Source organism: Zootoca vivipara, chromosome Z (assembly GCF_963506605.1).
Source record: "Zootoca vivipara chromosome Z, rZooViv1.1, whole genome shotgun sequence".
Classification (NCBI taxonomy): domain Eukaryota; kingdom Metazoa; phylum Chordata; class Lepidosauria; order Squamata; family Lacertidae; genus Zootoca; species Zootoca vivipara.
In genome coordinates this window covers 15325444-15352599 of record NC_083294.1, presented here as the reverse complement: position 1 = coordinate 15352599, position 27156 = coordinate 15325444, and the positions used below count along the sequence as shown (strand labels likewise).

Genomic DNA, 27156 nt, shown 5'->3' with positions numbered 1-27156 from the left:
CTCCCTAGGGAGGGCATTCCACACACAGGGAACCACTCTCAAGAAGGCCCTGTCACAGCTCAAAGCCAACTGGACAACCTCCAGTGGCAGCACCACCAAAAGGGACCCAATTGTAGGCCATGAGATGGTTGATAATGAAGGTGCACTTCAAGCCACTTGGGTCCCAAGCCATTATGCAGAAACTAGAGGGAAACATTCATTGGTCACATCTGAAGTCTCACTTATGACAGAGGCTTAGTTCTCACCCATGGGCATGTATTTGGATTTATAAGTGAGTGCCACACACACACACCCTAATCACTTCTCCTCTCCCCTTCCCCTTATTAGCAACCCCCACCCCAGAGAGAAATAAAGAACATCTAGACCAGGCATCCCCAAACTGCGGCCCTCCAGATGTTTTAGCCTACCACTCCCATGATCCCTAGGTAACAGGACCAGTGGTCGGGGAAGAAGGGAATTGTAGTCCAAAACATCTGGAGGGCAGAAGTTTGGGGATGCCTGATCTAGACACACATTTCATTTTCCCAACAAATCTGGGTCTAAGTGGCACTTATCTGCAATTGTGGCACCATAGAGCTTGAAAGAGGAAATTGGACAGAGTGTCGCTCTTCCAATTTCCTCCTTCAGCTTTACACACTTTTCAAGGGATATAAAAGGTAATCATTGCCAGCACCAAGAGGGCAGGGAATGGGCGCACTTCCTGGGTGCTAGGGGAGGTCCATGCCAGGGGCACCACCGCAGAATTCTGGACTCTTCCCCTTGAGAGCCTGGCTTATTATACCTGATCAAGAAGGATTTGGCAGACATCCGGAGTGAAGTGGCGCAGGGCAGCGAGGGACTTGCTGAGGATTTTAAGGAGGCTGTACTGCACAGCACGCAGAGCCTTCTGCTCAGCAGCCTCTGTCTCCGGACTGGGAGGTTTGGCAGAGGTCTGTGGGGGGCGCTGGACATGAGGCAGGATGGCAGACGGGAGGGGCTCTCCATTCTTGGTCTGAAAAGAAGTCCAAGCAAGTGAAGGGAGGGACATGGGACAAGAGCGCAGACTACATATACATACACATACACAGGCGCGCGCACACACGCACACACCAGGAAAACTATCACCACTACTGGGGAGGCTTTTCCAAAAGGAACTTTTGCTTTGCTCATATTCAGGTCTATCTGGCAGCTAGTTGGAATCCTGGTATGTGTACTTGCCCCCCTTTGAATTACTAGCCCCTCACACAAAGTATGAAAAGAACTGGAAGCACTGAAATTTCACTCATTTACTTCCATTTCATAAAATTTGTATATTGTTCGATTGTAAAAGGGGGGGAGCACACCTCAATGCAGTTTACAAAAAAAGAATGAAATTATGGGCTTTTTTAAAAAGTTGAAAAACTACTATTTAAAGCTGTCTTTCACAATCTGGTGCACTCCAGGCTTTTTGCACCACACTTCCCATAATCCCTGGCTATTGACTATGCTTGCTGGGGTTTATGGGAGTTGTAGTCTTGGGGCGGGGGGGGGGGGAGTTTTTTCTTCTTTTTTAATAAGGTTATTGAAGCTTTATCATAATCCAATAAGATAAAAGAAACTAATCTAAATTAAAGCTTTCAACCCTAGTCTCACACAAAAAGTGGTGGACCCTTCCAGCTCACACCTGAGATATTTCCATTCGCCTCCCACCCTGGGAGATCTTCCCTTCTCTGCCTCTCACACAGGGTCCAACTATGATTCTATGACATCCACTAGCAAGGCAGGTGGTCATGGTTTATGGGAAATGACCTCAGGGGCTAAATGAGGCAGCCTGCTGGGCCGTTTTTGCCCCTGGACCAAAGGTTTCCTATTCCTGGAACTTATCTTCCACTTTCTGTAAAATTACTGCCCGCCCAACACACACACATCAGTAACAATACAGTGGTACCTTGGGTTACAAACACTTTGGATTACAGACTCTGCAGTTTCAGGTTAAGAACGGGCCTCTGGAACAAATTAAGTTTGTAATCAGAGGTACCACTGTAGTAATAGGCAGTCATGGAACAACAATGGTTGCCCACATGTGGTCATTCAAGAGCAATTCAAATTATTTCCAGGTCCAGATCAGAACATTGGCCTCTTGTTCAATCCTGGGAGTCTCCACTTGCTGTCTGAAGCGGCACAGGCCAAGCCTAGTGAGAACCAGCCACCTCGGCCCCTTACCTGTATGTAGTGTTGCAGCATTTTCCGACTGTGCAGAAGTGAAGTGCAGGCCTGGCACAGGTAACACAGGTTCACCTGAAATGTTCAAGAAAATGTCTCTTATAACAAATCTCCTGATAAATGGAAAATAAAGCCAGTGTCCCATCAGGAGGATAGAGGATGGACCACCTCAAAGAGCCCAAGTTCAAATTTCAGCCTGCTATCTTGAAGGAGTCACCTCTTAACCTCTATTTTTCATCTGGATGTAGAATATCTTCCCTTGCCAAAGCAGACCAAATTAGAAGGGGGAAGACCACCTAAACTCCTGGGTGTAAACAGCCTTTAACCAGGATAGAAAATGGAGCAGAAACCCTTGTGCAGGGAAAGAGCAGGAAAGGCAGGATTAAACACCCTTCCATACCAATGATACTTCAACCGATTCAGGACCAAGGTAGGAAAAGTATAATGCTTTTTTATTTATCTCCCCCCCCCCCACAATAAGCAGAGGACAAGGCCTTCTATCCAACCATGACTTGAATGGTGTGGGCTTGGTGTGATGCAACACAAAATGGGACTTCATTCTCAGTAAGCTATTAACAACCTTGGCCCTTTTGCCAGGAAAGGCTAAAAACCTCAGAAGCCAACAATCTGGGTTAAGACTGAACCACCAACATTTCTTCCTCAGAAAGTTCACCCTCCACCCCAACAGGTCTTCCCTACAGAGGACCACTGTCCATGGGCTAAAGCATTAGCAGGACCACCTGCCCCCTTAGCTGGCTCCATGATGACTGGAGAAGAGCCCCTAAAACAGGGAGATAAGGAGACCTCACAGAACTGCTATTTGATGGAGCTCTGTGAGATCCTCTTTTATGCATCCTGGATGATGCCAACTCTTTCCCTTACAGGCTTCCTATGAATAGGAGCTCTCCTTTCTGTGTTTACTATGACGGAGGGAGTTCTTTACCTCTTTGTAAATGCAAGTGTACCAATGAGAGGGGGGGACCCCAATCTGACAAAGGAAGTAGTACTGCTCACCCCACCTGCAGAATGGGTGTGTGAATGGGGAGCTCCTGACTCAAAGTGCTAGGCACAATCAGAGGAGGGGCCATTGGAGTTTTACCAGACCCCTCCTCGGCGAGCATCTTGTCCGGAGGTGGCTGAATCTGCAGGCAATGCCATAACAGTCATGGCACACTGACTGTGCATTGCTGAAGACAGCACTCATGACACTCGGGGAAAGCAAGATGGATTGTTTGTGGTGTCTGGGGACTTCCAAAAGAGCATGAGCTCTTTTGCTCGCAAAATCCCCAACCAAACCACTATGGGAAGCAAAAAGATACTATCCTCTGACAGGAGACTCCACCATGACAAGAGTGTCATGAGACCCAAGCCCCTTTACAGGACAGAGAAAGAGGGGTGTCACTAAGCGCCCACCTCTTGGGACGTTGTAGAATGTACACTACAAAAATATCCCTCCTGCTCAGGAACGTTCATCACCAAAATTACTGTAAAGGCAGCAAACTTTACTATAAACACAGACAGAGAACAGATCCCTCCTTTTCTACAGAGGTTTGCTAGGAGCGATCACGGTGCATTGCAGAGAGCTAAATACTACTAAATATCACCAAAAGAGAACAATAAAATGCACTTCATGGTGAAGGGGGCTGGCAATTTAACAACAACAACTTAAAAGTGAATTCTGCCCATCCTCTAAAACCTCCTCTTTACTATCTGGGCCCAATAGCCATTTCCTAGTAGGGCTCTCTCATTAAGAGAAATCAATTTGGCTTTAGGCTTCGGTTTCATGCTTAAGGGTAATGAATTTTGCTCTGATCAACAATAGGTGTGAAGGTGACATGGGGTAAGGGTGACATTTGAAGATTCATACTGCTTTAAGCACAAGGACAAAGTTCTGCAAAAGTGTTTAATCATGTGTAAACACAGTAAAGCCAATATGCAAGCAGAATTTAATAGGACAGGGACATGCAGACAACTAGTTCTCCCTACCTGCACGTCTCTTAGAAGCTGGGGCAGGTGGAAGTGCCACTCCTTCAGGAAGTTAGAGAGCTGAAGAATGAACCCAACCGTATGATCTGCTTCTTCAAGGCAGGCCAAATTCTGTACAGTCCGGACTGCAGTCAGGCACTGGAAAAGGGGGTGGGGGGGACAAGACCTTAAAGAGCAGAAATTTCCTCTTTTTCTCTCTGTCTTTCAGTGCACTCTGATAATCAGTGTGCCATGGCTACAAGAATACTGAAGCATCCCTACCATCTCTCATCAATCTACCAAGACATCCTGGCCATCTCCCACCCCACTTTCTTTCTGAAAAGGGAAAAGCTGGCCAAGATGTCTGTTCTGCATGTCAGTGTGGCAGCACCTAATAACAGACCGGGACCTTCTCTATTGTCATTTTGGCACCTGCTAAAGATGCCCATCTTTCAACAAGACTTCTAGGTGGAGATTTTTATTGAAGTTGGTATGTGAATTGCATCTGAATTGATCTTTCAAATGCTGAAAGAAAGAAAAATCAAATGCTGTTGTGATTTTAAACTCTTGGTGTGTATCATACACTCACACAATTTTTATATATGCAGCTTTAAAAATCTATTTCATATATTGTTTTAAATATGTTCTTATTACAATATACTGTAAGTAGCTTCACGATGGACCATGGGAAGCCATCATCAAAAATGAAATGATGATGACTTCTGGTGTAGGATGATGCTGTGAGACAAGGCTCTCAGCTCTTTCCTGATAAAAATGCTTTCAAACTTCTGAATTATCAGACTGTGTTGACAAATACTTTGATTATCAGCTGAAGAAAAGTTCTCATTACATATTACTTTGCTTTTAATGACCTGTTGCGATGACAACTAGGTCTAAACGATCAACGCTGGACTTAATTCTAACTGCGCCACTATCTGCTGAGCCAGGGGAAATGGCAGAGGAGGATCCTCATACTAATTTGTTGAAAGAGACAAGTCTTAAAGCCGATTCAACAAGATCTGGCAGAGCGTAAAAATGACTTAAAACAGATGATGTAAATGGGTGTTATTTAATTTTATGTGCTAAAATAGCAAAGACTTTAATAGCCATGCTTAATGTTTATGGACCTAATTCAGATTCCCCCCACTATGATTTACAAATGTTTCTGACGCCTTAATGAGTGTATTTATGATGAAGTGGTGATAGGAGATTTTAATGAAATATTGGATTCTAAGCTTGATAGAAATATACCTGTATGGGAAAAAAAACCCACCAATCATTAGTGAGGGAAACAATTAAGACACATATGGAAGAGTTGAACTTAATGACAAACACACTTTCCCAACAAACCTGAAGGATCCTCTCTTGATGGACGCCCACAAAGTCCAAAGCTTCAGTCAGGAAGTTGTACCGCAACGTCTTCAGAAGGCGCTCCATCAAGGAGATGGAAAGGCGATAGACTCCTGGCCAGGAAGGGGCATCCAGAGATTTCCGCAATGATGCCGGCACCTGCATCACACAAGGACCACACCACTCAAATACAGTCATACCTCGGTTTAAGTACGCCTCGGTTTGAGTATTTTCAGTTTAAGTACTCCATGGACCTGTCTGGAACGGATTAATCCACTTTCCATTACTTTCAATGGGAAAGTTCGCTTCAGGTTAAGTATGCTGCAGGTTAAGTACAGACTTCCGGAACCAATTGTGTTTGTAAACCAAGGTACCACTGTAGACAAATCATTGCTATACAGATGTCTCTGAGAATGTGCCAGTTGCTTTCTGATAGAATTGGGTTTCTCCAGGGATGTCAACATGGATAGATCCTGTTTACAGCTGGATATTCCGCCTCCCCCCTCCCAACTTCTCTCCTCTATCCTTATGGTAAAATTTAGATTGAAAGCTCCTCAGGTCAGAGACCAGTGCTCTTATACTAAAAAATGCTCAAGCCCATGTATCTCAGTCTGATCACTGAGATCATCCAGAGGAGTGCTGTTAGTTGTCTCTCATGTTACAGAGGCCTAACTGGCCTCCACTAGGCATTTATTGTGGTCAGTCCCCTGCTGCAGAATGCTCTTCCAGGGTAGATTCAGCGGGCACCTTGCTTCTGACTTACAGGTGTCTCTTGAAAGCCCTTTTTATGAAGGCAAGCCTATACAAATGCTTGCATTTTCTGATCAGCCAGTCATTTTAATAGTGACAATATGATTTATTATACTTCTCAAGTTGTTCGTTACCAGAATGTCTCCAAGCAACATACAACACATTTAAAAACAATATAAAAACATTATGCCACATAAAACTGCAAATAACCCCCTAACAACCAAAGGAAGCTTTGACAGAACAAAGCAACATCTTATAAGTCTATCAAAAGCCCGGGGGGGTGGGGAGATAAGTCTTAATGTGTCATCAAAAAGATGTCAGTGAAGGAGCCAGGAGGGTCTTATTGGAAAGAGACAGGGAGCCACAATGGAAGAGGCCTTTTCCCTTGTCACCACCCTCTAAACCTCCCTGACAACCCCCACCTCCCTTTTATACTTTACTATATATGCTGCTGTACACCACACTATATTATGTAAATTGGTGGTATGTATGGGTTAAACCACAGAGCCTAGGGCATGCTGATCAGAAGGTCAACGGTTCGAATCCCTGCGATGGGATGAACTCCCGTTGCTCGGTCCCAGCTCCTGCCAACCTAGCAGTTCGAAAGCACGTCAAAGTGCAAGTAGATAAATAGGTAAGACTCCAAGCGGAAAGGTAAACGGCATTTCCGTGCGCTGCTCTGGTTCGCCAGAAGTGGCTTTGTCATGCTGGCTTCATGACCTGGAAGCCAATAATGCGAGATGAGCGCGGCAACCCCAGAGTCAGCCATGACTGGACCTAATGGACAGTGGTCCCTTTAGCTTTACCTATATTAAAAACACCTTTATAAAGTGCCACATGCACCAATGGAGTTACATAAGTAACGGCAGCAGATAATTACAGTGATATACTTAAAGTAAACCCTTGCTTCACCATGGCAGCAAAGCAAAGTTCTGACAAAGTGGGTCACCCACAATGGAAAAGGAAGGAGGAGAAGTCACTCACCTGACCAGCTCCATCACTGCTCAAATGGTACACACTCAAAAGAGGCAAGCAAATGCTCTGCATGACACCAGCTCCAGCCACAGCTGCTGCCCCCTGCAAGAGAACATAAGAAGAGCCTTGCTGGATGAGGCCAAAGGGGGGGGGTCATCTAGTCCAGCATCCTGTTCTCACAGTGGCATCCTGTTCTCACAGGACCCAAGCACAATAGCATTTCCCACCTAACATGGCAGATTCCAGCAACTGGTGATCAGAAGTACTGCTGCCTCCAATTGTGAAGGCAAGGCATAGGCATCGTGGCTAGTAGCCATTGATTGCGCTCCCCTTCTCCATGAATTTGTATTCTTGAGAAGTGGTATCGCCAGCCTCTCTCTCCAGGTGGTGGAGCTAAACTGAAGCCACCACAGATCTCTCTCTGACAAGACCCTGAGATTTCTTCTGGTGTTTACAATGGAAAACATTCTACCTGCTCATCTTTCAGGCCCTCCAGTATCAGTATCCAACAGCCCACCCACAAGACAAGCAGAGGATGAAACAATGAGCTCAGCTCTGAGCTGGTATGCAGCTTAGGGGGTTGTAATGAAAATTAAGTATCTGGAGAAGTTTGAACAGCGGTTGAATGGCTAGTGTCAGGGGTTCTTTAGCTGTGACTCCTGCACTGCAGAGGGTTTTACCCTTGGGGTTACTTCCTACAACAGTATGTCTGTATATTTCTTTCACTCTGGCAAGCCCACCTGATACAAATCCCCACTGTGCCAATCTTCCCTGAAATCTAACCATGTGATTGTGTTACATGCACATTCTCCTCCACATGTCATTTGAGACCTACCTTTGCCACTTTGAGTCATTCTTCCCAGTACTTTAAACTATGCAACGTGTTTGCTGATTCAGAGAATCCTCAGAATCTCCATGCTTAGAGGCAGCATGCCACTGAATATTAGATGCTGGGGGCGAACGGCAAAACCAGACCAACACCTTCCGCAGCAGCAGGAGTGACAGAACCTGTTGCTTGGGCCACAACTCCCATCACCTCATAACTATTAGTTATGATGGTGCCCAGCAACAGCTGGGGGGCACATGTTCCCCACCTGTGCCCCAGGGATCATACAGCCACAAGCATTTGGGGGAAAGGGGGCTCAGCCATATAGCTGAATACTAGCTAGCTAAAACTGTGTGGAAGGAACATAAAGCTTTTGCCTCTTCTCACCTGCTGGGTCCTGGCCAAGGTCAAAAGCAGGTGCAACGAGGCTTCTGTGAAGTGCAGGTTCTGCTTCACTCTTAAGCTTATCTCCAGGGTGGTGAAGAGAGTTGGGAGCAGTGGGATCTTCCGGGTAACTTGCAGCCAACAATCCCCATCCTCATCCACTTCACAAAGCTCCTTCGCCAGGTGAAGCCCCAGCACACACACCTGCTGGGAGGAGGCAGAGCAGGGAGCGAAGAACACATGGGCACCCAGGTGGGGAAGGAAGGATACTGACTGTTAGAAAACAAGCCACTTAGGATAACTGCTACTACCGTAGCAAACAGTTGTTTTTAAGTTTGTGATTGTTTTATATGTTGTTTTAATCATATACATATTAGTGCACCTCATATATACATACTGTACATCATATACAAATTAATGCAGTGTATAAATACTTTTATGAAAAATATATTTTTAAAAAGGATTTACGTCTTTTACACATCAGTGTGGCATGCAGTGGTTAGCATCAGGCTAGACCTGGAAGACCAAGGGTTGAATCCAACCAAGTTTTAATCATAGTAGACCCATTCTGCCATGAAATTATGTATTCAGCTTGGCTCCAAGCAACTTTGGTTTAAATCACTGTCTTCTTGCTATGCAGGACAGCTGAATCAAGTGGTCCACTCCGAATGAAGGCAGGAAATGAACTGAGGCCTCAAGGGAGAGAGGATTAACAACTTTATTTGAAGTTTCAGGATTTCCTGCCTTCGAGCAAAAAGGGGCAGCTAAGCCCCACTTGGAGATGCCATCCCCTATCAGTCTTTCCCCAAGACTAATAAAAGATATTAGAAGCCACTTGCCCCATCTCGCTGGTCTTTCTGCTTATGCCGGGAGGCATCGTCTGTCTCCATGCTGTCTTTGTCATCTGTTGAGTCCCCAGAAGTCAGGCAATGCCGAGTCTGGTCAAAAAGGGCAATGGATTCCTCCTGGAGTGTTTCACACACGCTCAACACCAGCTGGGAATACTCAGGAATCTCACTCACTATAACACACATGCACACAGGAATTTGATATGGAGCACAAGGAAAAACATATAGAGCAGCCTAATGTTGGACAAAAACCTTACTTTGAGGTGGGAAATCACTCCCAGGGGATGAATGTGGCCCTCAGGATTCTCCCTAGACCATACCCCCTCACCAGCTCTGCTCTATTCCTTCCTCAAATGCATGTGCCTAGCTGGAATCTGCCCCTCAACTGTGATAATGTATTGGGCTGGCACTGCGTCCAAAGCTACAGTCCCATGGTTTGTTCCCAAACCACTTCAGGAATGCTTGGGTTCAGGAACCACATTCTTTCCCATGCAAACACTGGAACCGTCAAAGGGCACCAGATTTTCTACCTGCCTTGCCCTACATCCCTACTTGGGACCCTTACAAGGAGGAACTGCTGCCTAAATAAGTTGTATGGCATGTGAATTTTGCATCTGTGTATTGTTCTGTGCGATTTGCCGAGGGGGTGGGAAGGTGGGCTCTTTGGGGAGATAAGCGGCATATAAACAAACAACAACATAACACAACACAAGCAACTCTGCTCAAGGCATTACGCTAAGCAGCAAGAGTGATGCCCGCGTAAGTTGTCCATATAAAGCTCCCCACCATTCATCTGCTTCATTTGCAGGACTGTGATGAGAGCAGAGAACACTTTGGCCTTTGTCTTTTCCATCATCTGCTGGTCTGCCTGCAGCACTCCATCCAGAATCTTCGTCAAGGAATTGACGATTTTATCCACAGAGCCCAACTCGCTGACAACAGGGATTGGGGGGGGGGAGGGGCGCGAAATGGAAGAAAAGCTATTAAGATGCATAAAATTATACACATGTCAGCCTGTCGTCTGCTCTGCATGATTCACAACCTCACTGGGTGAGTTTGTTTTAGAAGAGAGCAACAATCCTCAGCATAGAGCACCCAGCACTTGCCTGCTCTTAATCATCTGCCAGCAGCAGACCACGGAGAGCAGGGTAAAACCACTTCGCTTTCCAGTGTCCCCCATCAACGAACAATTCTGCATTAAACAGTGGTTCACTATAGTTCACACCTGCTTTTTGTGTTGGCCATCTTCAAAACTGGGTTAGGACTTTTAGAGACCATAAAGCACAGGAAAAAAGTTTATGGTGCCCCTTAACTGAGAGCAAAGTCCCCTGAATAAAATAGGGTTGAGTAGACAGGGTTGGGATTGCTTATTACATTTCCACTCCCTTCAGAGATTTTAAGAATTATTTGATTGAATGAAATAATAATAAAAATAATAAATATACTGCTTGACTGCAGTAAAACCTCTAAGCAGTTTACAAGAAATACTAAATGATCAATAAAAAAAATACCAAATAGGAAAGTAAAAACGTAAAATTATTTTAAAATAGTAGTAGAAAACCCGAAATTAAAGCACACCTGGATAGGCTTGTTTTAAATAGAGGCTGAAAAGAGTACAGGGAATGTGCCTTCCTGGGGTCAATAGGGAGTTCAAAAGTGTAGGTACTGCCACACTAAAAGTCGAACTCTTACAATTATGGATCAATTTCTTAACAGTAACTCTCCAGAGTACCAGCAAGGAGTCCTTCTTAACCCACCACCTGGATATGCTTGGAACTGAACCTAGGACCTCCTGAATGAGAAGAAGGTGTTCTGCCACTAAGCTACTGCATCCTTTCCCCCAAGAGACCTACCTCTTCCACTGTCTCAGCAGGATTAAGAGGAGGGTGCACAGCATGGACCCCAGCTGTAGACAACACACCGAGGTGGGAACCAGCAACTGCAGAAATATTTATTTATTCTGAGTAACAAGATTTTAACATCACCTCCCTAAACAACATTTCCAAAGGAGAAAGCAACATGAATAGACAACCATCAAGCCCCAAAACCACAAAATAAAAATGTGATACAAGTCAATAAACCGACAGCACAGGGGGAGGGGGGAAGGAAAAAAAGCATGTTTGATTCTATTTCCAAAAACAGAAAGGGAAATGTTTTAAGTTGCTTCAGGGCAGAGGGAAAGCCAGGTGGACATCTCAAAGGAGCGTGATCCAAGATCCAGACTGCTACATAAATGGTCCTACGTTTTGTGGGCACCTTTAAGTTGGCAGGACAACTGTTCTTGCATCCTGCAATGCTCACCAGGACAAACTTTTCTCATTGATCATGCTCTAGTGAAATGAAGAAACACAGGCTACAGACACACCATAAATTTGAAGTGTGTTTCATCCACATGGCTCCCTCTGTGAAAGAACCCTGGGAACTATAGTTTTCCCTTCACAGATACAGAATATTGTTTTTATACATTCTTCTTCACTTAAAGCAGCTGAACAAACTCTATGACTTCAAGCTGTAGAAGACCAAGGATGCTATTCAACTATTACTCAGAGTAGACCTGTTAAAAGGATCATGTTCATTAACTGAAATAGGCCTACTCCAAGTAAGATCTAGTTCAATGGCACCCTTAGAACCCATCACTGCCTGCCAATCTGCTACCAAGGATCATGTTTAACATGTTAATACTAACATGTAAGTGCCTGCTGTTGTTGTTGTTTAGTTGTTTAGTCGTGTCCGACTCTTCGTGACCCCATGGACCAGAGCACGCCAGGCACTCCTGTCTTGCACTGCCTCCCACAGCTTGGTCAAACTCATGTTCGTAGCTTCGAGAACACTGTCCAACCATCTTGTCATCTGTCGTCCCCTTCTCCTTGTGCCCTCAATCTTTCCCAACATTAGGGTCTTTTCTAGGGAGTCTTCTCTTCTCATGAGGTGGCCAAAGTATTGGAGCCTCAGCTTCACGATCTGTCCTTCCAGTGAGCACTCAGGGCTGATTTCCTTCAGAATGGATAGGTTTGATCTTCTTGCAGTCCATGGGACTCTCAAGAGTCTCCTCCAGCACCATAATTCAAAAGCATCAATTCTTTGGCAATCAGCCTTCTTTATGGTCCAGCTCTCACTTCCATACATCACTACTGTGCCTGTACAACTTACTTTATCCCTTATACACCTAGCAGATTGCTGCAGTCTGCGAGAGTTTCTCCTACAAGTTCTAAAGATCTGAGAAGCCCACTCTGCAGTAACTCATAGTGTGACACTTTTCCACTTTGCAAAACCAACTGGAGGCATTTTTTCTGTTTCCACTTGCTTTCCTAGCTGTATAAATGGGTCTTCACCACAAGTGCCCATTTGTTAGTGCTTTAGTCTTGTTTTAAAATGCATTTGCTGCTTTGGTGGTTTTAACTGTTTTATCTTATGCATAAATCGCCTTGAGACAGTGGTTCAGAAGGCAATTAATAAATTGATAATAAACACAACGATGATAACAACACTCACCAAAGCCTCAGTCCCACTCAGGACCTCCAGGAACAGCTGCTGGACTTCGGAGTCAGTCAAGTGCATGATGTCGGCCTGAGAGGATCAAAGCCCATCATTAAAAATTTGCAACAGAATCATTCCCCGCCCCCATTTCTTCTCCGCAAACAACAACATCAAAAAAGTCCCTTTATGTGCAAGATGCATGTTTGTTGAGCAATCAGCAGCTGCAGTACCAGAGAACTGTAAAATCTGAGATTACTAGAGCAGAATCTGATGCAACTTCCTTCTTTCTCTCAAGTAATAGTTGTTGTTGTTTTTTTTACAAATCTGTTAACTGGCCCAACTAACCTATGTGGGATGCAATGTGATTCAGTCCTACCTCCCCTCTATACTGTAACATTTTATGGACAGGCAAAGAGACAAAACCTCCTTACGTGGCTAGAAGAAACAATCAGCATCATCCGCCATGCGGAGATCAGCATCTGATACTCTGACATAGAGGTGCAGCCGCTGTCCTTCGTCTCTGCCATGTGGAACGCCAGGGACTGCACATAGCCTGACCAGTAAGCAAAGCGCTTCTCCGTGGAAAACTTTTTCAGTGTGTCTTTCAGCGATTGGTCCAAAGAACCCCTGGGGGCAAATGAGAAATTGAGAGCTGTGATTCTTGGGCAAATGAGAAATTGAGAGCTGTGATTCTTGCTCCTGGTTATTCTTGGTTTTGCAGAAAAGTAGAAGTGTGTCCCCTCCTGCTAAAGCAGCTTTGACCTCAAATGTTTTGGACTACAATTCCCATTAGCCCCAACATCATAGAGCCGAGCTGGATGGGGCTGAAGGGAGATGCAATCCAAAACAATTCGACAGCACCAGGCTGGAATAGGTCACCTCGATGAATTCGCATCAAAGCTACAGCAGATATATCAGATAACGAAAAGCAAGGTATACAAAAATAAACATGTGCCATTCTACAAGAAGCTGTAAGTAAGGGATGGGGAACCTATGGCCCATGGGCCAAACACAGCTCACCAGGCTGTTCCTTTGGTGGAGCAAGGATTTCTCCCAACTGCCCATCCTCTGATGGGTGGTCAGAGCAAGCCTTGTTCAAGGAGAGGAGCAGTTTCCATTCAATTTCTTTGCAAGCCTCCCTGCCTTGTTCCTTTCAACCTTGAATTTTGGTGGAAAGGAGGAGCACAGAGTGCGTTGCAAAGCACAGGACTGGCAACGCCACTTGGGAACACTGCGCCAAAAAGTCAACTGTGCTGGCAGTAACATGCTCTACAACAGATTGTGCCATCTATTGTGCAACAAACGCTTTACAACTCTCTTGCACAACATTCTGCTGATGCAAAATGTTTTTCACCAGTGGAATAAGTATGCACCACTAAGTGATTTCAACTTAGTGCTGCACTGGATACAACCCATAATTTCCTATTACATCTGTACTGAGCTGGCAGAGGCAGGTCGCCGGCTTTTAGGAAATGCTCTGAATGATACTTACTTGACTACATAGTAGATCTCCAGACAAATGATTTTCATGATCAAGGCACAGGTGTCCAAGATGCTGAGCTACAGAGAGGGAAAGGGAGTTATGTGGAATGTATGCATGCATGTTTTATGTATCATATGTATTTTATTATGCTGTTATTAACTTTGCTTGCTTGCTAAAATCTGTTTGCTTGTTCTTTTTCTTCATTTCTATATTCTGTATTTGGTTGACCAATAAATTTTGATTTGTTTTGCTTTGATTTGAGACCTATCAGGCTGATGGCTCATACAGAAACAAAAGGACAGAAACAAATTTACCTAGGAGTATTTCATGTCTTCTGTCCCATCAAGGACACTGATGGGGTGGATAACGTAAACAGGGGATGTTGGAACTTGGAAATCTATCAAATTTTACTTTACTCTTTTAAAAATGTTATCTATCCTGCATATCTTACCTAGAGGGAACAGCAATTAAAGGCTGTAACTCCCAAAATATGGTAGCAGGAAACATCCAGGTACACAAACTAGTGCTACTTACTATGGAAGCAACTCACCTCAGACGTTTCGGAGGGCGGAGGAAGGGTTCCAAAGAGTGGGTTAGTTAAATTTCCCCAAAACTTTGGCCTAAAAAAATTGCAGAAAAAAAGACAAAATCAGGCATTGTTCACATTTTTTTGCCTACTTCAAAACATTCCCAAGGATAGAAGGATAGCTGTGTTTGTGTTTGTGATTAAAGTGCTCTACTTTGTGCCCGCTCCCAGACGGGTTGCAACATGAGACTAGAAAATGTATCACTTACTTGGTGCGGAGGACTAACATAGCACTATCCCGGCGGTCCTGCCAGAGGGCATGAAGGAAGGCAATGGCAGCTCGCTGGAGAAGCGGGGGACACCAGTATCGCTCCTGCTGTTTGGTGTCTATCAGCTCCAGAACTACGTGAAGGCAGCTCCACTCTCCTAAGTTGAATTCCTATACCAGAGAAAAACAAAATGCAAAAAGAGTGGCAGTGGGAGAGGAGAAAAACTTTTGTTGTTGTTTAGTCGTTTAGTCGTGTCCGACTCTTCGTGACCCCATGGACCATAGCACGCCAGGCACTCCTGTCTTGGAAAAACTTTTAAGGACATGCTTTAGTTCACAGAAGCTACAACAGCAGGGTGGCAGGAGTGTGGTGATCTGCGTGGCGACCATAAATTGTGGTCAGGTCACTGGGAGAGAAAAGAGAATACTGAATTCTGCCCCTTCTGCAGCAGAGAGGAAATCTATAAGAGTCTGCTGTATCAGGCTATGACCCCATCTGGCCCAACATCCTCTTCTCACAGTGGCCAACCAGATGGTCATTATGGGGAACCTGCAAGATCCTCCTGTGCTTTCCAACAACTGATATTCAGAAGCATAGCTGCTTCAGAATGTGGAGGCAGAGCATAGCCATCATGGCTAGTAGCCATTGACAGCCCTATCCTCCTCTATGAATTTGTCCAACCCAAAGTCATTTAGGTTGGTGACCATTCTGTGGGAGCGAGTTCCATTGTTAACTATGTGCTGCATGAAGAACTCCAGCTTCAATGCAAGACTACACATTCTAGCATTATGAGAAAGGGAGGAAAACCTCTCTCTATCCACTTTCTCCGTCTATAAGCTTACATAATATCGCCTCTAAACTAAAAAGTCCCAAACACTGCAACCTTTCTCACCTTGTGCCTTAACCTATAAACAAACTAGTAGCCAGCAACTGTGGAAGTTTTTGTAAAGGTTTTGTGTGCAGGTGTTCTATCGAGTGCTGAGTGAAGCCAGATCTCTTTTGTGGAAAGCCTAGGATTGTGGCTGCTGTGGTGAGTGAAGAACGTCCCTTTCACAGAGAGGTTATGTCAACTGGCTTCAGGGCTGATGCTCACCTGCAACTTCTGATCTTTGAATTATCACAATACTCTTTGAATTATTGTGAGTTTGCACACTGAACTGTATGGAGGTTCTAATTTTTAATGCTCTGCTATTCTCTCGAGCTTCTTTGAACTCAATGCTGTGAATGGGAAAGCAGCATGCAAATATTAAAGCAGATCAAAATATGTGGGCTTTATCATTCAAGCAAAAGGAAGATGACTAAGGTGACGGTTCTAGGTCACAAAAATGGAAAATTATTGTGTGCTCTCTCTTGCCTTCTCTCTCTCTCTCTCTCTCTCTCTCTCTCTCTCTCTCTCTCTCTCTCTCATACACACACACAAATGCACAGTCTACCTTTGATCCATCAGTCCCATCCTTTACTTCCAGATTGAGGAACAGCTCAATGAGGCCAGGCTGCGTTTCCACAGCAACGGTGAGGAACTCGAGAATCATGACTTTGATTCGCATGTCCTCAATTCTGCTCTGCAGGCGTGTCAGGAAGGCATCACGGATGGCAGCAGCGTCATTCCCAAGGCAGGCATAGACAGACATTGGAGCAACCTGAAATAAATGAAATAAAACTCTACTAAAGTTGTCAAAATCCAATCCAATTTTTAAAAAGTATTGCAATGCTTTTCAAAAATGCTTAAAGGTAAAGGTTCCCCTAGACCAGGCATAGGCAACCTTGGCTCTCCAGATGTTTTGGAACTATAAGTCCCATGATCCCTAGCTAACAGGGCCAGTGGGCAGGGATCATGGGAGTTGTAGTTCCAAAACATCTGGAGAGCCAAGGTTGCCTATGACTGCCCTAGACCATTAGGTCCAGTCATGACCGACTCTGGGGTTGTGGCGCTCATCTTGCGCTAGGGAGCAGGCATACAGTTTCCAGGTCATGTGGCCAGCAATGCAAAGCCGCTTCTGGCGAACCAGAGCAGCACACAGAAATGCCATTTACCTTCCCACTGTAGCGATACCTATTTATTACTTGCACTTTGATGTGCTTTCAAACTGCTAGGTTGGTAGGAGCTGGGAGCAAGCAACGGGAGCTCACCCCGCTGCGGGGATTCGAACCGCCGACCTTCTGATCAGCAAGCCAATTAGCAAGCTCATTGGTTTAACCCACAGCGCCACCCGCATCCCTATTAAAAAATGCTTAGGCATTCACTATTCTTTAGCTTGTTCAAGAGAGATTGACTTTGGATGCTGTAACAGGATAGAGAGGAAGAATGTCTCAGATTTGCCAAACCCAATCCATTGAAGCTTTATAACATGTTACTAGCCACAACAGCTATGCTCAGCCACCACAGTCGGAAGCATCATTACTTCTGAATACCCATCACTGGAAACCACAGGAGGGGAGAATGTTGCTCTTGTGCTTGGTTCCTGCTTAAGGGCTTCCCATGGAGGCCTCTTGTTGGCCACTGTGAGAGCAGTGAGGGGTCACTGGCCTAATTCAGCAGGGCTCTTTCTGTGTACTAAGCAGTGGTGACCCCTTTGGGACGTTTCAGAAATCCTGGGAAGTCCTGCTTACTGTAGGGGGTGGGCATAAGAACGTAAGAGCTGATAGGTCAGGCCAACCAGATGAGAAGCTTGCAATCAGGACCTGATCACAACAGCAACATACTCCCTTCCTGTGGTTCCCAGCAACCAGTGTTCAGAAGCATTGCTGCCTCTGACACTGGAGACAGAACAATTAGTGACTACTGGTCTCCCCCAACCACACAGGTCCTATTTTTAAGGATGGGGAAATGAAGTTGCTTTAAATGACCTTGTAAGAAATGCGACTAACAAATATCATCATCATCGGAAAACCACAAAAGCCCTCTAATGGGTAGAAAACAGTAAAAGACTTACTGTGGCAAGCCGCTTCAGAAGCTGGATGGCGAGGCGTGGCAAGGCAGGGTCGTGTTTGTGGTAGATATATTTGGCCAAGATAGCAATCAGGTTGTTCCTGTGGGCACCTGGCAAGAGCAGAGTTTTTAAAAAATCACAAAGAAGATTCATGAATCTCTTAGGAAAATATTTCCTTACAAAGGAAGTGTAAGGAAAAAGCAGCTTCAGTCAAAAACCCACATCCCTTTCTCAAAATGCAAATTTTGTAAACCACACACAGGTTGTAGGTACCTATTTGAATGACACATATCAATTAATATGTTTAAATTAAGATGGATGTACTGATAGCCACTGAATTTTTTTCTTAAAAGGTGCTATTTTTAAAACAAAAATGCGAAGAAAAAATACAGTAGATTAGAAATTGTAATTGTTAAATGTTAAAAATTCAAGGGCTATAACAATTGTTAATGTAAGCTGATGAGGTGGTTTTATTTTCCTTTTTCCTCCCTCCCCCTCCCCTCACGTAAACATGTAATTAAAAGGAAACAAGAAAACTACACACAGGTTGTCTAGGCATAAAACTAGTGTGCCACATTCCTGGCTGCAGAACATATAAAAGGAGGTACCCACCGTGCTGCGTAAGGGAATGTTCCAGAGGAGACACCACATTGGACGGCGGCTTCAACCGGATGACGTTATTGGTGACAGAGAACGCCAGTTTCACTGTCTGGATGAGCAGCTGGCCCTGGCCATGAGACTCATCACTGCATTGTCAGCGAGAATTGCATTAGAACCCATCATTTCCACAGCACTTTTTCAGAGCACTCTGGTCACATTAATAACCGCTGCCCCCACACTCCTTTTAGGGTTGTAAGATCACAGTGCAAGTAGACACACACAACTGGCAGAGTTCCCATCAGGGCCTTTGTTCAAGACCTACACCACCCCATGCATCCCTTGTGTTCCTGGTGCCTAACTAAGGTTGTAGAGTCTGCTAGATCAGACCTATGGTCTATCTAGCTCAGCACCCTGTTTGCACAGAAGCCAACAAGATGTCTCTTTGGAAGCCATGAGCAGGAACCAAGGGTAACTGCAACTTTCTTCACTTGTGATTCCCACCAACCAGTATTCAGACGCAAACAACCTCTGACCGGGGAGAAAGAGAACGTAAGAGGAGTCCTGCTGGTTCAGGCCAGTGGCCCATTTACTCCAGCATCCTGTTCTCACAGTGGCCACCCAGAGGTCTCAATTGGAAGCTTGCAAACAGAACCTGAGCACAACAGCAACATTCTCCCCACTTGTGATTCCCAGCAATTGGTATACCCTGCCTCCAACAGGGTAACCTATTCACCTGGGATTTGGTGGTTTATTTACTGTACTATTTTTAACTTCTACTTTGCCATGTTTACTTCCGTTGGCTTACTGGCTGCTGGAATTATTGAACCACTGCATTTATTCATATTGTTTTATTTACCACAACGCAACATGTCAATATTTTGTCTGCTATTCCTTACAAAAGAATGCCGCTGGGGAGCTGAGAGGGGGGCGGGCGACAAAGTACTCACCTGCTGGACTGTGTCGCCATCACCATATCAATGGTGTCCACACCAATGCCCATGATATTTATGACAGCCTGTCCTGCTTCCGTGTTGGCCAGGCTGAAGATGCAGAGGGACTGCAGGCTAGGGGCACCGCTGGAAAAAGGCAAGAACACGGATCTCAAATCAATGTGAAAGTCCTCACACTCAACCCCTAATACAACCAGCACTATTTAAAAAAAAGCAAACAGAAAGCTGACGTCTCCATAGCCATGAGTACTAGCAGCTCAACTCTTATGCCGGGTTGTCATGTGCTGGGCTCCTTTGGGAGGAAGGAATTTTAAAACTCATCCCATTCTGAGGGATAGGGCAGTAGCTGAGTGGTAGAGCATCCGCTTGGCATTCAAAAGGTCCCAAGTTCAATCCCTGGTATCTCCAGGTAGGCCTGGAGAGCCGCTGCAGGTCAATGTAGACAATATTGAATTAGATGAACCAACTCAGTATAAGGCAGTTTCCTAGGTTTCATTTGTTCCGCTTTTATCGTAAGTTTAAGATATATTTATTATGAAAATGTTGTAAGGAGCAACAACAAGTACTCCCATTCTGAAAATTAAGTGTGCATTGGGCTGTGAATTATTATTATTATTAGGGTTGGGGAAACAGAATCTGTAGGGAGAAAACATGCTTTGCATACAGAAGGTCCTAGCCAACAGCCAACATGGGGCCCTCCAGATGTTGCTGGACTACAAATAACACCATCCCTGATGACTGGCCATGCTGGCTAGTGCTGATGGGAGCTGGAGTCTAACAACAGCTGGAGAACACCATGCTGGCTTCACTGGAGTTAGCAAGTGATGGGAAAGACCCCTCTCTCCACCAGAGATGCTGGAAATACAGAGTTGGAAGGGACCCTAAGGGTCATCTCAACTAAAGCATCCATGGCAGATGGTCATATAACCTCTGCTTAAAAACCTTAAATTTACCTGCTCTGAGTTTCCATCTCAGGGGACAGATTTAAGATAGCATGGATCAGCTGCAGGATAAGGCAACCTGAAAAACCAAGACGGAGAGGGAAACCATTGTCAGGACTGGGGTGGGGAGTGGACTTAAACTGTCAGTTCTGCCCCACCTCTCTTCTGCATCCAAAACGACCTGCACGCCAGATTGCATGTCAGTTGGCTGTGCTTAAAATGGTCTCCACCTGTATCCCGACGCCAACCCTTCCCCTTTTTCAGTTATTGTAAGGTCCAAGGTAACTTGTTCTGAACAGTTGTTACACTTGTTGGCTCTATGTCTTTTCGTTTCTCTTTATAAAAATGCAAATCCTTTGTATGGCAAGATTGAGGGCAGGTGGTGTCTTGTTTCAATCAATTGTAATCCACTTCTGGGAGCCTTTTTGGCTGAAAAGCAGGTCACAAATGCTGTAAGTTGGGAGGGGGATACCCCAAATCCTTAGCTCCATCCACCCACAGACATTGTGCTTACCAATTTTCTCTCTCACTCCATGGGAGTTGTAGCGCCATTTGTGGTAGTTGGGGAGCATCTCCTTCAGGACAAACACGATGCACGGCACCAGACCTTGGCTTTGGGTGTTGCCAAGCTGCCCCTAAGGAAAAGCAGTCAAGAAACCCAATACCAAAATCAAAGGAACGAATAGACCGTAAGCTTTCTTTGTTATTACCCGATTCCAAAAAAAAACCCCAAAATAAAAAAGCAGAAAAGCCTGAACATTCCTTGCTGTTTTTATTTATTTATTCAAAAGCATTCAGAAACAGCTTGCAATTTTTTTTTACAAACACTAAGCAGCATACAGTAAAAAGAAACAACCTTAAACCAATAAAACACCAGTCTAAAAAAGTAATAAATGTTTCCCACTGCATGATGCAGGAAGCATTCCTTCTCCCCAAAAGCACTTACCCGTACGAGTGTCATGACTAAATTCAGGAAGGAGGTCGTCACACCGTATTCGCCCTGCGGCTGCTCAATACTCATCAGCAGACTGCCATAGCCTCCAGCATTCATTCCTTCTGCACTGTGAGAAAAGAGGGCAAACAAGCAACAGGGGAAGAAAGTGAGGGAAGTGTGAGACACTGTGCACTCCAATCCGTGACTGAGGAAACTGCAGGAGTGTGCAATTGTCGACGACACGTAAGAATATAGGCAGCTGCCTTATACCAAGATGGAGAGGGTACTCTTGTTGGCAAAGCACTTTCATTTGTATGGTGAAGGGTAAAAGTGGGCAAAACTTTCTAAAACCCTGAAGAGTCACTGCCAGTCAGGAACATAGGAAACTGCATTCGACAGAATCAGACCACTGATCCATCTAGGTCAGCATTATCAACACTGACTGGCAGCAGCTCTCTTGAGGTTTCAGGCAGGGTCTCTCCCCCAGCCTTACCTGGAAATGTCAGGGATCCAATTAGGGAGCAGAAAGAAAGTAACATAAACTTCAATCACTTAAATGCTTATTACTACACATTCAAACACTGTCAAACCATAAATCATATTTGGTAATAAACCACATTATCAACCACAGTCAATAAAATTATGCCACTTGGCCATATCTGTTTTCATTGGACTAGATGGGTCCCTTCCATTTCTAAGATTCTATGATTCTACTACTGTTTCACTGGCTTTATGTTGTGTTTTTGTTATAATGCCATATGTTTATTGTTATAATGCTACAGTTTATGATGTTGTACGTTGCTTAGAAAATGTTTAAAAATAAATGGTTTGTAAGTGTTTAAGTAACAATAAATACGATGGCCATCCTGGGTTTTGTACAATGAAGTCAGTGGATTCAATGTTCCATGGGTGTCAGTCAAATTACCTGATCATGTGACTCATACTAGAGACCGGATTGGCAACAAATGGTAAAAAGCCTGTGTGATGAAGATCCATCCAAACCTGAAAAGGGAGAGCAAAAAGTATATTTATCTGTTCATTACATCTGTTCATTACACCTGTTGGGGACAACTCCAACAGAAGCAAAGCCAGAGAGGGCCCCTTTACCTTTGCAGGCATCCGAGAGGCTAGGACGGTCAAACAGTTGACGCAGGAAGCAATAACATCAACCGGGGGAGAAATAACAGTAGTCAGCCTGAAAAAGAGGCAAAAATAAAAACACAAAGCTTTTCTAAAACACTCAAAAGGATGATACCATCTCGTGGTTCCATCACCAGCTTAAGTACTTGGGAGTTTTATCTCTATCTCGCTTGGAGAGGCTTAAGCAGAATGACCACGCAGGCTGCCTTTACCTTTGTAACAGCATGTAGATCCGTGAAGTAATGGGCAGGAGACAATCGGCGATTGACACATCAGTGCTAATGACTTTGTGAACTAGATCAATGATCGGCTTAACCCTCTGGCAGTGCTGAATGACATCTGGAAAAAAAGGGAATGCATTTAGTGTGAGACACCCAAACAAGGTAAAAAAGCAAGGAACATTAAGAAGCAGGGGCTACTAGTGAGCTGATAGGTTTTTGTTTTACTCATCATAGGAACACAGAAAGAAAGACGCCTAATACTGTGTGAGACCAGTGTCCATCTAGCTTACTATTGTTTACACTGACTGGCAGCAGTGGCTCTCAGTAGTGGTTTCAGGCACGCCTACATGGAGACATCAGGGATTGAACTTGGGACCTTCTTCAGACAAATGTCACCGAGCTCTGGTCCTCATAGTTCTGAATAAAGGACTGAATTAAACCGGAGCATAGAAAGCTGCCTTCTACTGAGTCAGACCATTGGGTTCTATTTTGCTTAGTACTGTAGACACTAACGGGCAGCAGCATTTCAGAGTTTCAGGCAGGGAGTGTCTCCCAGCACTACCTGCTCTAGTCCTACCTGGAGATGCCATTGGGGATTGAGCCTGGGACCTTCTGCATGCAAGGCTGCTGCTCTGCCACTGAGTTAGCAGTACACCTCACAACATATTTTACAGAGTCCCCACGCTGCTTTTCCAAATTTCTGGGAGAGACTCACCAGCAGTCGACACTACATGCAACAGCATCTCAATCTCACAAGTGAACAGCGTCCAGCTGCTGTAGGAGTACTCCCATCGTACCAAATAGGCCTGGTCATCCAGCATCACCTGGCCCACTGTTCCTTGAGGTATCCGTAGGTTTGTCTGGCCCAGCCCTAAAAAGCGGGGAAAGGGGACAGGGAGGAAAACAAAGTCAAAACCTTCGTGCAAGTTGATTTTTTTTAAATTACAGACATTTGTATTTAGCAATTATGCATGAACAAAAAAAACATTCCAGAATTATTTGTTTCATAAAATTCATACACGGCTTGATTGTATAAAAAAGCTCTAAAAGCAGTTTACAAAAGATAAAAAGTTATCAATAAGAAGAATCAACAATAATCATAAAATTGGATAGAGTTGGAGGGGACCTTCAGGGTCATTCCTGAAATGCAGGAATCTCAACTAAAGCATCCAGGATAAGACAGCCATCCAGCCGTTGCTTAAAAACTTTACCTGCTGTGAGGATCCATCTCAGGGCACATATACAGGATAGCATGAATCAGCTGCAGAATAAGACAACCAATCCACTCTCTCACTTTAGAACTTCCATTAAGTTAAACTAGGCAATAGGTTAACAATAGATTAATACTTGCATTGACTTTCTAGATATCTGGTTAGGCTTGTCTAAAAAAAGGGGGGGGTTAGCAGGTGCCAAAAAGAACAAAGTGAAGACACCTGCCTGGTTAATAATTTCATTATCTGTGGCATTACATTAGAACAAAAGACGACAAAAATAAGCCAGATACAAGGAAAAATATCACAGGATCATTTGGTTTCACCCAAGCTACCGTAAGTGCAAGTAGTATATACAGAACAACTAACAAACCAACATTTAACTTACACATTCTTTTGATAGGTGTAAAATAGAAACTACCAAACTTGGCACCAAACTTATGTGCCAAGGGAATGATGATAGTGGAAATATTTATTATATAATATATATAATAATATTTATTATGTCCCACCACCACCAAGTCAATCAAAACACAATCACCAGAAAATGTCACAGAAGCTTCTTGTTATTGGCTCTATTGTTAAGGAAGCAAAGTTTTGACACATTAATACCATCATCTCTCACAGCTATCATTCATATTCCATCCTCTACCTCAAGCTCACCAGGCCACTCCTGTTCCTGCTTCCCACCCGACTGTGTAGAAACTAGCCTACTGGTAAGATGCACATTCTCTGCTCTGCCAACTTCTGCCTTTGCCCCACCACCACTGGCATGTGGCTCCTGGAAAAGAATGTGGCCCTCAGTCTGAAAACATTTCCCCACTCCTGCCCTGCCTCTTTATTGTCCCATTACTCTCCTAAAGTTTTCACTTTTTTGGCCACACATATGCCCCTCCATTGTTTTGGATCTTTGCAGTAGCATTTAGTTATCATGGAAGTCTTTTGGGCTATTAGATAGTGTTACAGTTTCAACCTGGCAATTAGGGTCCAGAAGGTGGCCTTTGGCATTTGCTGCCGGCCGCCCTAGCAGAACATAAAACTGTAGGATCCCAAATGGTCCCAACTTCTGCTTCCCATGGTGCTTGACAGGTACTGGGAGACAAGTGTTCAAATCCCCTTGCTCAGCCATGAAGCTCACTGGGTGACCTTGGGCCAATCATTGCCTCTCAGCCTAACCTAACTCACAGGGCTCTTGTGAGGATAAAATGGAGCAGGGAGAACTACGTACACCACCTTGAGCTCCTTGGAAGAAAGGTGGGATATGAGTCTAAGAATAGTAATAATTAGAGAGGACAAACAAGGAGTTGGGACAACCTTGGGGCAAAGAGCCCTGCCTTCTTTCTTACCAAGGGGATAGAGCAGCTTCGGCGCCTGCCTTCGCCACAGGGTACCATCTTCATGAGAGACTACATCGGGAGGCTTGTGCTTGTAGACCTCTATGTAGAAGGACATCTTATCCAAGAAGCTATAGACCTTTAAGCAGAGAGGTGGGGGGACAAAGGCAGAGACTCCTTCATTGTGGGAAGGAGTTGGAAGCCTGATATATCTTTCACATAATCACCCCACTCTTTTATCTAAGGTAGCGTGCATGCCCCATCTTATTTTTATCATCACAACTACCTCTTGAAAGATTGACTTAAAAAGCCCAAGCTCCACCCTGTGACTGTATATAGATTTTTAAACCAGTCTCTCCAGTATAATTTCCACATTCTAGCAACTGCACTGGTTCCAGACAGTGGTAATTAAAAGCACTCTAGGATTTATTGGCCTCCAAATGTACCTTTTTTGCTGTAGATTTATCAGACACAAGGGCTGTGAGTAACTGCAGAAGAGGAGAGAGAAGGTGGGGGAACATCCCGCAGACACTGTCCAAAATAATGCCCAGACCTGCACTTGGCTCCTGGTGTGAGAAAGACATGCACAGAATGTTCATTACAAACTGATGCTGATCAAAGGCATTTTCGTGAGCTGCTATGGTAACATCAGATCAGCTTGGGCATTAGAAGTTCCTAGCTTTAGAGCACTAGCGTGCTCCACATCCTGGCCACTGGAAGTTTAGAGATGGGGTGATGAACATGGCGGACAAGTTTGGAGATGGTGCATGAGCAATAGAAGGTTGGGATAGAAAAGTTTATAACAGACTATGTAATAAAAATGAAAGTGTGTTGCCATGTGGCAGTTCCCCTGGCCACAGTGCAAACTACAGCATGACAAAAGGCAATGGATGGGCAACCCAGGCCATCAAAGGAGGGAAAGACCAAACAGACTGCAGCAGCAGCTCCCCAGCTCTGCTGGTTTCTCTGTCTGCCAGCCTCAGTGTCCACATGGATGCAGAGCCCCAGGCTGGCCAGCACTGCAACTGGCCACCTTCCTACTCCCCAGCCTTGGAATCTACTGCTGCTAATCAGAATGAAGTAAAGAACACAATCTGCCCATCACAACTATAATAGTGCCCATCACCAATAGTTTTCTGAAGGCCACAATGCAAAGAACAGCAACACAAGCAGCCTATTGCTCAAAACAGCAAGCAGAGGTCCAAAGCCCAAAAGCTGGTTTCCCCATATTCCTTTGGTCAAAGGAATACAGTACAATGAAAGGAAATGCAGGCCAAATGCAGCTAACTTACTGTTTTCCAGAACAGTGGAGGAATGCTAGAAGAAGCCAGAACTTCACACGCTGTATCTATTATGTCCTTTAGAAACGAGAAAACCACACACCACATTACAAATCACTTGTTTCTGGTTCTTCCACCATAAACCTCAAGAACCGTAAACCAGGTTCAAGACTGTTTAAACCAGACTACACCAAACTTGGAACCATCAACTTCCGTCTTAAGCCTTTGGCCTCCTACCTGCTGATTGCCCAATGTGTGCAACTCCAAGGAGGTCAGGACAAAGGAGAGCAGGCCATAAATGCACATGCAGGCTGTGCTGGCGATGCACTGCAGAGCAAAGAGAGTGGGAGGAAAGGATATGGCGTGAACAAAGACTCATTCAGAAGCTATAGAAGTTGAGTACAGAATTTAATGAGACATCTATTATGATCACACAACCCAAAGTAACAAGCCCAAACTCTGCAAGCATAAAAATGAATACATTTATTTAGTTATTTAATTTATTAGCTGCTTTTTTGCCACAACGAAAAAGAATAATAATACAGTGGTACCTCCGGTTACAGATGGTTCTGGTTATGCAT

General features: G+C 44.6%; 1 protein-coding gene across 1 annotated transcript in view; it reads right to left on the bottom strand.

Annotated features, from left to right (window-relative positions):
- The window catches only part of NUP188 (nucleoporin 188), a 47786-nt gene that overhangs the window by 5893 nt on the left and 14737 nt on the right, over positions 1-27156 (bottom strand). Inside the window, exons 12-40 of the mRNA XM_035113024.2 lie at positions 26813-26902; positions 26588-26653; positions 25742-25861; positions 25308-25434; positions 23466-23621; positions 22742-22868; positions 22497-22584; positions 22315-22391; positions 21402-21516; positions 20970-21090; positions 20468-20534; positions 19512-19640; positions 18577-18710; positions 17968-18074; positions 16468-16674; positions 15035-15204; positions 14790-14859; positions 14249-14316; positions 13188-13383; positions 12772-12846; positions 11133-11218; positions 10066-10211; positions 9271-9452; positions 8435-8635; positions 7231-7323; positions 5497-5655; positions 4168-4305; positions 2182-2256; positions 782-991 (exon numbers count right to left, since the gene is read on the bottom strand). Of these exons, the coding sequence (XP_034968915.1) occupies positions 782-991; positions 2182-2256; positions 4168-4305; positions 5497-5655; positions 7231-7323; positions 8435-8635; positions 9271-9452; positions 10066-10211; positions 11133-11218; positions 12772-12846; positions 13188-13383; positions 14249-14316; positions 14790-14859; positions 15035-15204; positions 16468-16674; positions 17968-18074; positions 18577-18710; positions 19512-19640; positions 20468-20534; positions 20970-21090; positions 21402-21516; positions 22315-22391; positions 22497-22584; positions 22742-22868; positions 23466-23621; positions 25308-25434; positions 25742-25861; positions 26588-26653; positions 26813-26902 (3600 nt within the window). The remainder of the gene's footprint in view (positions 1-781; positions 992-2181; positions 2257-4167; positions 4306-5496; positions 5656-7230; positions 7324-8434; positions 8636-9270; positions 9453-10065; positions 10212-11132; positions 11219-12771; positions 12847-13187; positions 13384-14248; positions 14317-14789; positions 14860-15034; positions 15205-16467; positions 16675-17967; positions 18075-18576; positions 18711-19511; positions 19641-20467; positions 20535-20969; positions 21091-21401; positions 21517-22314; positions 22392-22496; positions 22585-22741; positions 22869-23465; positions 23622-25307; positions 25435-25741; positions 25862-26587; positions 26654-26812; positions 26903-27156) is intronic.